Below are 12,184 nucleotides of genomic sequence, written 5' to 3'. Positions count from 1 at the left end.
TTGGCATCACAGCAACGTCACCGCAATGTCACTAAGCGGCCGGCCAATCAAAGCAGAGGGGCGGAGATGAGTGGGACGTAACATCCCGCCCACCTCCTTCCTTACGCATTGCGGCCGGCGGCAGGTAAGGAGACGGTCCTCGCTCCTGCGGTGTCACACATAGCGGTGTCTGCTGCCGCGTGAGCGATGAGTCACAACGCTAAACAACCATTACCGATTTTTGGTTTTGGGACGACCTCTCCATGGAGAACGATTTTCACCATTTTTGAGGTCGCCTAAGGTCGCTGGTCAGTGTCACACGCTGCGATATCGTTAATGAGGCCGGCTGTGCGTCACTAATAACGTGACCCCGACGACCAAACATTAACGATATCGTAGCCATTAAAGCCCCCTTTAGAATCGACACTTTTGTTGCACAGTTACAAAGACCTCCCTCAGGTGCGGACCCCGCTGAGAATCTGGTGCAGGCGTCACTCACCTCCTCAGGGACGATGCTGAGCGGATACTTATCATCGGACAGGAAGTTGAATATGGTCCACACCTTGAAGGCGCTGTCGTCGCTGATGTGCGTGGGACTTTTCAGCAGGTGCTTCTTAGCGCAAAGAGTCCAGCACATCCTATAGAAGTCCACCTTGTCAAAGTCTCCCGTTACCTAAAGAAAGAAGAACTGCTCAAAGAACGCAAAATCTCCGCCACATTTACCCCCCACGTCACAGAGAACGAAGGACGGGAAACAAACGTATATCACCTATATAACAGGGAGGAGGACCCGGCCCAAACATCTGCACAGAACAGTCAGACATAATGTCTACAGACGCAGGCCTCATCAGCGTATATCCATCCAGAGATAATCCTATATATATACAGGGAGCTCCCCCTAGTGGTGGCTGCAGACTGGATCTTATCATGTATCTCTGTATACAGGGAGCTCCCCCTAGTGGTGGCTGCAGACAGGATCTTATCATGTATCTCTGTATACAGGGAGCTCCCCCTAGTGGTGGCTGCAGACAGGATCTTATCATGTATCTCTGTATACAGGGAGCTCCCCCTAGTGGTGGCTGCAGACTGGATCTTATCATGTATCTCTGTATACAGGGAGCTCCTCCTAGTGGTGGCTGCAGACAGGATCTTATCATGTATCTCTGTATACAGGGAGCTCCCCCTAGTGGTGGCTGCAGACAGGATCTTATCATGTATCTCTGTATACAGGGAGCTCCCCCTAGTGGTGGCTGCAGACAGGATCTTATCATGTATCTCTGTATACAGGAAGCTCCCCCTAGTGGTGACTGCAGACAGGATCTTATCATGTATCTCTGTATACAGGGAGCTCCCCCTAGTGGTGACTGCAGACAGGATCTTATCATGTATCTCTGTATACAGGGAGCTCCCCCTAGTGGTGTCTGCAGACAGGATATTATCATGTATCTCTTTATACAGGGAGCTCCCCCTAGTGGTGACTGCAGACAGGATCTTATCATGTATCTCTGTGTACAGGGAGCTCCCCCTAGTGGTGTCTGCAGACAGGATCTTATCATGTATCTCTGTATACAGGGAGCTCCCCCTAGTGGTGACTGCAGACAGGATCTTATCATGTATCTCTGTATACAGGGAGCTCCCCCTAGTGGTGGCTGCAGACAGGATCTTATCATGTATCTCTATATACAGGGAGCTCCCCCTAGTGGTGGCTGCAGACTGGATCTTATCATGTATCGCTGTATACAGGGAGCTCCCCCTAGTGGTGGCTACAGACAGGATCTTATCATGTATCTCTGTATACAGGGAGCTCCCCCTAGTGGTGGCTGCAGACAGGATCTTATCATGTATCTCTGTATACAGGGAGCTCCCCCTAGTGGTGGCTGCAGACAGGATCCTATCATGTATCTCTGTATACAGGGAGCTCCCCCTAGTGGAGGCTGCAGACAGGATCTTATCATGTGTCTCTGTATACAGGGAGCTCCCCCTAGTGGTGGCTGCAGACAGCATCTTATCATGTATCTCTGTATACAGGGAGCTCCCCCTAGTGGTGGCTGCAGACTGGATCTTATCATGTATCGCTGTATACAGGCAGCTCCCCCTAGTGGTGGCTGCAGACAGGATCTTATCATGTATCTCTGTATACAGGGAGCTCCCCCTAGTGGTGACTACAGACAGGATCTTATCATGTATCTCTGTATACAGGGAGCTCCCCCTAGTGGTGGCTGCAGACTGGATCTTATCATGTATCTCTATATACAGGGAGCTCCCCCTAGTGGTGGCTGCAGACATGATCTTATCATGTATCTCTGTATACAGGGAGCTCCCCCTAGTGGTGACTGCAGACAGGATCTTATCATGTATCTCTGTATACAGGGAGCTCCCCCTAGTGGTGGCTGCAGACAGGATCTTATCATGTATCTCTGTATACAGGGAGCTCCCCCTAGTGGTGGCTGCAGACTGGATCTTATCATGTATCTCTGTATACAGGCAGCTCCCCCTAGTGGTGGCTGCAGACAGGATCTTATCATGTATCTCTGTATACAGGGAGCTCCCCCTACTGGTGGCTGCAGACTGGATCTTATCATGTATCGCTGTATACAGGGAGCTCCTCCTAGTGGTGGCTGCAGACTGGATCTTATCATGTATCGCTGTATACAGGCAGCTCCCCCTAGTGGTGGCTGCAGACAGGATCTTATCATGTATCTCTGTATACAGGGAGCTCCCCCTAGTGGTGACTACAGACAGGATCTTATCATGTATCTCTGTATACAGGGAGCTCCCCCTAGTGGTGGCTGCAGACTGGATCTTATCATGTATCTCTGTATACAGGGAGCTCCCCCTAGTGGTGGCTGCAGACAGGATCTTATCATGTATCTCTGTATACAGGGAGCTCCCCCTAGTGGTGACTGCAGACAGGATCTTATCATGTATCTCTGTATACAGGGAGCTCCCCCTAGTGGTGGCTGCAGACAGGATCTTATCATGTATCTCTGTATACAGGGAGCTCCCCCTAGTGGTGGCTGCAGACTGGATCTTATCATGTATCTCTGTATACAGGCAGCTCCCCCTAGTGGTGGCTGCAGACAGGATCTTATCATGTATCTCTGTATACAGGGAGCTCCCCCTAGTGGTGGCTGCAGACAGGATCTTATCATGTATCTCTGTATACAGGGAGCTCCCCCTAGTGGTGGCTGCAGACAGGATCTTATCATGTATCTGTGTATACAGGGAGCTCCCCCTAGTGGTGGCTGCAGACAGGATCTTATCATGTATCTATGTATACAGGGAGCTCCCCCTAGTGGTGGCTGCAGACAGGATCTTATCATGTATCTCTGTATACAGGGAGCTCCCCCTAGTGGTGACTGCAGACAGGATCTTATCATGTATCTCTGTATACAGGGAGCTCCCCCTAGTGGTGACTGCAGACAGGATCTTATCATGTATCTCTGTATACAGGGAGCTCCCCCTAGTGGTGGCTGCAGACAGGATCTTATCATGTATCTCTGTATACAGGGAGCTCCCTCTAGTGGTGGCTGCAGACAGGATCTTATCATGTATCTCTGTATACAGGGAGCTCCCCCTAGTGGTGGCTGCAGACAGGATCTTATCATGTATTTCTGTATACAGGGAGCTCCCCCTAGTGGTGGCTGCAGACAGGATCTTATCATGTATCTCTGTATACAGGGAGCTCCCCCTAGTGGTGGCTGCAGACAGGATCTTATCATGTATCTCTGTATACAGGCAGCTCCCCCTAGTGGTGGCTGCAGACAGGATCTTATCATGTATCTCTGTATACAGGGAGCTCCCCCTAGTGGTGACTGCAGACAGGAGCTTATCATGTATCTCTATATACAGGGAGCTCCCCCTAGTGGTGGCTGCAGACAGGATCTTATCATGTGTCTCTGTATACAGGGAGCTCCCCCTAGTGGTGGCTGCAGACAGGAGCTTATCATGTATCTCTGTATACAGGGAGCTCCCTCTAGTGGTGGCTGCAGACATGATCTTATCATGTATCTCTGTATACAGGGAGCTCCCCCTAGTGGTGACTGCAGACAGGATCTTATCATGTATCTCTGTATACAGGGAGCTCCCTCTAGTGGTGGCTGCAGACAGGAGCTTATCATGTATCTCTGTATACAGGGAGCTCCCCCTAGTGGTGGCTACAGACAGGATCTTATCATGTATCTCTGTATACAGGGAGCTCCCCCTAGTGGTGGCTGCAGACAGGATCTTATCATGTATCTCTGTATACAGGGAGCTCCCCCTAGTGGTGGCTGCAGACAGGATCTTATCATGTATCTCTGTATACAGGCAGCTCCCCCTAGTGGTGGCTGCAGACAGGATCTTATCATGTATCTCTGTATACAGGGAGCTCCCCCTAGTGGTGACTGCAGACAGGAGCTTATCATGTATCTCTATATACAGGGAGCTCCCCCTAGTGGTGGCTGCAGACAGGATCTTATCATGTATCTCTGTATACAGGGAGCTGCCCCTAGTAGTGACTGCAGACAGGATCTTATCATGTATCTCTGTATACAGGGAGCTCCCCCTAGTGGTGACTGCAGACAGGAGCTTATCATGTATCTCTATATACAGGGAGCTCCCCCTAGTGGTGGCTGCAGACAGGATCTTATCATGTGTCTCTGTATACAGGGAGCTCCCCCTAGTGGTGGCTGCAGACAGGAGCTTATCATGTATCTCTGTATACAGGGAGCTCCCTCTAGTGGTGGCTGCAGACATGATCTTATCATGTATCTCTGTATACAGGGAGCTCCCCCTAGTGGTGACTGCAGACAGGATCTTATCATGTATCTCTGTATACAGGGAGCTCCCTCTAGTGGTGGCTGCAGACAGGAGCTTATCATGTATCTCTGTATACAGGGAGCTCCCCCTAGTGGTGGCTACAGACAGGATCTTATCATGTATCTCTGTATACAGGGAGCTCCCCCTAGTGGTGGCTGCAGACAGGATCTTATCATGTATCTCTGTATACAGGGAGCTCCCCCTAGTGGTGGCTGCAGACAGGATCTTATCATGTATCTCTGTATACAGGCAGCTCCCCCTAGTGGTGGCTGCAGACAGGATCTTATCATGTATCTCTGTATACAGGGAGCTCCCCCTAGTGGTGACTGCAGACAGGAGCTTATCATGTATCTCTATATACAGGGAGCTCCCCCTAGTGGTGGCTGCAGACAGGATCTTATCATGTGTCTCTGTATACAGGGAGCTCCCCCTAGTGGTGGCTGCAGACAGGAGCTTATCATGTATCTCTGTATACAGGGAGCTCCCTCTAGTGGTGGCTGCAGACATGATCTTATCATGTATCTCTGTATACAGGGAGCTCCCCCTAGTGGTGACTGCAGACAGGATCTTATCATGTATCTCTGTATACAGGGAGCTCCCTCTAGTGGTGGCTGCAGACAGGAGCTTATCATGTATCTCTGTATACAGGGAGCTCCCCCTAGTGGTGGCTACAGACAGGATCTTATCATGTATCTCTGTATACAGGGAGCTCCCCCTAGTGGTGGCTGCAGACAGGATCTTATCATGTATCTCTGTATACAGGGAGCTCCCCCTAGTGGTGGCTGCAGACAGGATCTTATCATGTATCTCTGTATACAGGGAGCTCCCCCTAGTGGTGGCTGCAGACAGGATCTTATCATGTATCTCTGTATACAGGGAGCTCCCCCTAGTGGTGGCTGCAGACAGGATCTTATCAGGTATCTCTGTATACAGGGAGCTCCCCCTAGTGGTGGCTGCAGACAGGATCTTATCATGTATCTCTGTATACAGGGAGCTGCCCCTAGTAGTGACTGCAGATAGGATCTTATCATGTATCTCTGTATACAGGGAGATCCCCCTAGTGGTGGCTGCAGACAGGATCTTATCATGTATCTCTGTATACAGGGAGCTCCCCCTAGTGGTGGCTGCAGACAGGATCTTATCATGTATCTCTGTATACAGGGAGCTCCCCCTAGTGGTGGCTGCAGACAGGAGCTTATCATGTATCTCTGTATACAGGGAGCTCCCTCTAGTGGTGGCTGCAGACAGGATCTTATCATGTATCTCTGTATACAGGGAGCTGCCCCTAGTAGTGACTGCAGACAGGATCTTATCATGTATCTCTGTATACAGGGAGCTCCCCCTAGTGGTGGCTGCAGACAGGATCTTATCATGTGTCTCTGTATACAGGGAGCTCCCCCTAGTGGTGACTACAGACAGGATCTTATGTATCTCTGTATACAGGAGCTCCCCCTAGTGGTGGCTGCAGACAGGATCTTATCATGTATCTCTGTATACAGGGAGCTCCCCCTAGTGGTGGCTGCAGACAGGATCTTATCATGTATCTCTGTATACAGGGAGCTCCCTCTAGTGGTGGCTGCAGACAGGATCTTATCATGTATCTATGTATACAGGGAGCTCCCCCTAGTGGTGGCTGCAGACAGGATCTTATCATGTATCTCTGTATACAGGGAGCTGCCCCTAGTAGTGACTGCAGACAGGATCTTATCATGTATTTCTGTATACAGGGAGCTCCCCCTAGTGGTGGCTGCAGACAGGATCTCATCATGTATCTCTGTATACAGGGAGCTCCCCCTAGTGGTGGCTGCAGACAGGATCTTATCATGTATCTCTGTATACAGGGAGCTCCCCCTAGTGGTGGCTGCAGACAGGATCTTATCATGTATCTCTGTATACAGGGAGCTCCCCCTAGTGGTGACTGCAGACAGGATCTTATCATGTATCTCTGTATACAGGGAGCTCCCCCTAGTGGTGGCTGCAGACAGGATCTTATCATGTATCTCTGTATACAGGGAGCTCCCTCTAGTGGTGGCTGCAGACAGGAGCTTATCATGTATCTCTGTATACAGGGAGCTCCCTCTAGTGGTGGCTGCAGACATGATCTTATCATGTATCTCTGTATACAGGGAGCTCCCCCTAGTGGTGACTGCAGACAGGATCTTATCATGTATCTCTGTATACAGGGAGCTCCCTCTAGTGGTGGCTGCAGACAGGAGCTTATCATGTATCTCTGTATACAGGGAGCTCCCCCTAGTGGTGGCTACAGACAGGATCTTATCATGTATCTCTGTATACAGGGAGCTACCCCTAGTGGTGGCTGCAGACAGGATCTTATCATGTATCTCTGTATACAGGGAGCTCCCCCTAGTGGTGGCTGCAGACAGGATCTTATCATGTATCTATGTATACAGGGAGCTGCCCCTAGTAGTGACTGCAGACAGGATCTTATCATGTATCTCTGTATACAGGGAGATCCCCCTAGTGGTGGCTGCAGACAGGATCTTATCATGTATCTCTGTATACAGGGAGCTCCCCCTAGTGGTGGCTGCAGACAGGATCTTATCATGTATCTCTGTATACAGGGAGCTCCCCCTAGTGGTGGCTGCAGACAGGAGCTTATCATGTATCTCTGTATACAGGGAGCTCCCTTTAGTGGTGACTGCAGACAGGATCTTATCATGTATCTCTGTATACAGGGAGCTCCCCCTAGTGGTGGCTGCAGACAGGATCTTATCATGTATCTCTGTATACAGGGAGCTGCCCCTAGTAGTGACTGCAGACAGGATCTTATCATGTATCTCTGTATACAGGGAGCTCCCCCTAGTGGTGGCTGCAGACAGGATCTTATCATGTGTCTCTGTATACAGGGAGCTCCCCCTAGTGGTGACTGCAGACAGGATCTTATCATGTATCTCTGTATACAGGGAGCTGCCCCTAGTAGTGACTGCAGACAGGATCTTATCATGTATCTCTGTATACAGGGAGCTCCCCCTAGTGGTGGCTGCAGACAGGATCTTATCATGTATCTCTGTATACAGGGAGCTCCTCCTAGTGGTGACTGCAGACAGAATCTTATCATGTATCTCTGTGTACAGGAAGCTCCCCCTAGTGGTGGCTGCAGACAGGATCTTGTCATGTATCTCTGTAAACAGTGAGCTCCCTCTAGTGGTGGCTGCAGACAGGAGCTTATCATGTATTTCTGTATACAGTGAGCTCCCCCTAGTGGTGGCTGCAGACAGGAGCTTATCATGTATCTCTGTATACTGGGAGCTCCCCCTAGTGGTGGCTGCAGACAGGATCTTATCATGTATCTCTGTATACAGGGAGCTCCCCCTAGTGGTGGCAGCAGACAGGATCTTATCATGTATCTCTGTATACAGGAAGCTCCCCCTAGTGGTGGCTGCAGACAGGAGCTTATCATGTGTCTCTGTATACAGGGAGCTCCCCCTAGTGGTGGCTGCAGACAGGATCTTATCATGTATCTCTGTATACAGGGAGCTCCCCCTAGTGGTGGCTGCAGACAGGAGCTTATCATGTATTTCTGTATACAGGGAGCCCCTCTTAGTGGTGGCTGCAGACAGGATCTTATCATGTATCTCTGTATACAGGGAGCTCCCCCTAGTGGTGACTGCAGACAGGATCTTATCATGTATCTCTGTATACAGGGAGCTCCCCCTAGTGGTGGATGCAGACAGGAGCTTATCATGTATCTCTGTATACAGGGAGCTTCCCCTAGTGGTGGCTGCAGACAGGATCTTATCATGTATCTCTGTATACAGGGAGCTTCCCCTAGTGGTGGCTGCAGACAGGATCTTATCATGTATCTCTGTATACAGGGAGCTCCCCCTAGTGGTGGCTGCAGACAGGATCTTATCATGTATCTCTGTATACAGGGAGCTCCCCCTAGTGGTGACTGCAGACAGGATCTTATCATGTATCTCTGTATACAGGGAGCTCCCCCTAGTGGTGACTGCAGACAGGATCTTATCATGTATCTCTGTATACAGGGAGCTCCCCCTAGTGGTGACTGCAGATAGGATCTTATCATGTATCTCTGTATACAGGGAGCTCCCCCTAGTGGTGGCTGCAGATAGGATCTTATCATGTATCTCTGTATACAGGGAGCTCCCCCTAGTGGTGGATGCAGACAGGAGCTTATCATGTATCTCTGTATACAGGGAGCTTCCCCTAGTGGTGGCTGCAGACAGGATCTTATCATGTATCTCTGTATACAGGGAGCTTCCCCTAGTGGAGGCTGCAGACAGGATCTTATCATGTATCTCTGTATACAGGGAGCTCCCTCTAGTGGTGGCTGCAGACAGGATCTTATCATGTATCTCTGTATACAGGGAGCTCCCCCTAGTGGTGGATGCAGACAGGATCTTATCATGTATCTCTGTATACAGGGAGCTCCCCCTAGTGGAGGCTGCAGACAGGATCTTATCATGTATCTCTGTATACAGGGAGCTCCCTCTAGTGGTGGCTGCAGACAGGATCTTATCATGTATCTCTGTATACAGGGAGCTCCCCCTAGTGGTGACTGCAGACAGGATCTTATCATGTATCTCTGTATACAGGGAGCTCCCCCTAGTGGTGACTGCAGACAGGATCTTATCATGTATCTCTGTATACAGGGAGCTCCCCCTAGTGGTGACTGCAGACAGGATCTTATCATGTATCTCTGTATACAGGGAGCTCCCCCTAGTGGTGACTGCAGACAGGATCTTATCATGTATCTCTGTGTACAGGAAGCTCCCCCTAGTGGTGGCTGCAGACAGGAGCTTATCATATATCTCTGTATACAGGGAGCTCCCCCTAGTGGTGGCTGCAGACAGGAGCTTATCATGTATCTCTGTATACAGGGAGCTCCCCCTAGTGGTGACTGCAGACAGGAGCTTATCATGTATCTCTGTATACAGGGAGCTCCCCCTAGTGGTGGCTGCAGACAGGAGCTTATCATGTATCTCTGTATACAGGGAGCTCCCCCTAGTGGTGGCTGCAGACAGGATCTTATCATGTATCTCTGTATACAGGGAGCTCCCCCTAGTGGTGGCTGCAGACAGGATCTTATCATGTATCTCTGTATACAGGGAGCTCCCCCTAGTGGTGGCTGCAGACAGGAGCGTATCATATATCTCTGTATACAGGGAGCTCCCCCTAGTGGTGACTGCAGACAGGATCTTATCATGTATCTCTGTATACAGGGAGCTCCCCCTAGTGGTGACTGCAGACAGGATCTTATCATGTATCTCTGTGTACAGGAAGCTCCCCCTAGTGGTGGCTGCAGACAGGAGCTTATCATATATCTCTGTATACAGGGAGCTCCCCCTAGTGGTGGCTGCAGACAGGAGCTTATCATGTATCTCTGTATACAGGGAGCTCCCCCTAGTGGTGGCTGCAGACAGGAGCTTATCATGTATCTCTGTATACAGGGAGCTCCCCCTAGTGGTGGCTGCAGACAGGATCTTATCATGTATCTCTGTATACAGGGAGCTCCCCCTAGTGGTGGCTGCAGACAGGATCTTATCATGTATCTCTGTATACAGGGAGCTCCCCCTAGTGGTGGCTGCAGACAGGAGCGTATCATATATCTCTGTATACAGGGAGCTCCCCCTAGTGGTGACTGCAGACAGGATCTTATCATGCTTTGCCTTTGTGCACTGGGATTGTGGACACTTCATCTGATTTGCACCTTTTCTAATATAACTTTCTTCTGGTGAAGGGTTAAGTGTCTGGTGCATAGGACGTGGCGTTTGGCTGTGGGGTGGGGGACGCCGGCTGTGCGGCCCCTTCTTCAGCCCCACAGATACATATAAGATGGCGTTGCTCCTCTGGGCTCGGGGCCAGCCCCCGGCTTCACAATGAGCCCCCTGTTTACTCGTCTCGTTTCCTTTTCTCTGACATCAATAATTCATTTGCATGTGTAAAAAGCAAGAACTTTCTTGAAAATCTTGGCGCCGTTTCCCCGTCCACCTATAAGGAGGGTGCGGGAACGTTCACAACATCTCCAGGCTTTTATCATGGTAATCCGGACGCCTGTGGTTACCGCAACCCGGAGAAGAAATGTAGCCGGTGTATGGAGAGACCGCCAGCAAAACCCGGGGCTGATGTCTGACGGGGTGCGGACCCCAAAACTGCAATGACCAATCTAGAACGCTTCAGAAAATGTCACAAAATGCTGTTTTTGCTTTTAATGATTTAGCAATTTCTCTGCATCACTCACACCCAGAGCTAAACTCTGAATTCTGCTGGAATCCTGGTGCCGCAGAACGACCCGAAAATCAGCAAGTAAAGCCGCTCCGTGATCACCGAATTATACAGTATATCCAGAGGTATATAGTCTGTGATAAACTCATCCAATAACTAAAAACATTCTGGAACCTGAGAAATCAGCAAATTCCTCCTTACATTACTGATCCTGAGTTACCTCCTGTATTATCCTCCAGAGCTGCACTCACTATTCTGCTGCTGCAGTCACTGTGTGCATACATTACATTACTGATCCTGAGTTACCTCCTGTATTATCCTCCAGAGCTGCACTCACTATTCTGCTGGTGTAGTCACTGTGTGCATACATTACATTACTGATCCTGAGTTACCTCCTGTATTATACTCCAGAGCTGCACTCACTATTCTGCTGGTGCAGTCACTGTGTACATACATTACTGATCCTGAGTTACCTCCTGTATTATACTCCAGAGCTGCACTCACTATTCTGCTGGTGCAGTCACTTTGTACATACATTACATTACTGATCCTGAGTTACCTCCTGTATTATACTCCAGAGCTGCACTCACTATTCTGCTGGTGCAGTCACTGTGCACATACATTACATTACTGATCCTGAGTTACCTCCTGTATTATACTCCAGAGTTGCACTCACTATTCTGCTGGTGCAGTCGCTTTGTACATACATTACATTACTGATCCTGAGTTACCTCCTGTATTATACTCCAGAGCTGCACTCACTATTCTGCTGGTGCAGTCACTTTGTACATACATTACATTACTGATCCTGAGTTACCTCCTGTATTATACTCCAGAGCAGCACTCACTATTCTGCTCCTGCAGTCACTGTGTACATACATTACATTACTGATCCTGAGTTACCTCCTGTATTATACCCCAGAGCTGCACTCACTATTCTGCTGGTGCAGTCACTGTGTACATACATTACTGATCCTGAGTTACCTCCTGTATCATACTCCAGAGCTGCACTCACTATTCTGCTGGTGCAGTCACTGTGTACATACATTACTGATCCTGAGTTACCTCCTGTATTATACCCCAGAGCTGCACTCACTATTCTGCTGGTGCAGTCACTGTGTACATACATTACTGATCCTGAGTTACCTCCTGTATTATACTCCAGAGCTGCACTCACTATTCTGCTGGTGCCGTCACT

At 49.6% G+C, this 12,184-nt stretch overlaps 1 protein-coding gene across 1 annotated transcript in view; it reads right to left on the bottom strand.

Annotated features, from left to right (window-relative positions):
- Positions 1 to 12,184, bottom strand: part of SWAP70 (switching B cell complex subunit SWAP70) — a 100,493-nt gene that overhangs the window by 40,843 nt on the left and 47,466 nt on the right. The window contains exon 3 of the mRNA XM_075327038.1: positions 479 to 652. Within this exon, the coding sequence (XP_075183153.1) occupies positions 479 to 652 (174 nt within the window). The remainder of the gene's footprint in view (positions 1 to 478; positions 653 to 12,184) is intronic.

This window comes from Anomaloglossus baeobatrachus, chromosome 10, assembly GCF_048569485.1.
Source record: "Anomaloglossus baeobatrachus isolate aAnoBae1 chromosome 10, aAnoBae1.hap1, whole genome shotgun sequence".
NCBI classification, from domain to species: Eukaryota; Metazoa; Chordata; class Amphibia; order Anura; family Aromobatidae; genus Anomaloglossus; species Anomaloglossus baeobatrachus.
This window is presented reverse-complemented; position numbering and strand designations above follow the sequence as displayed.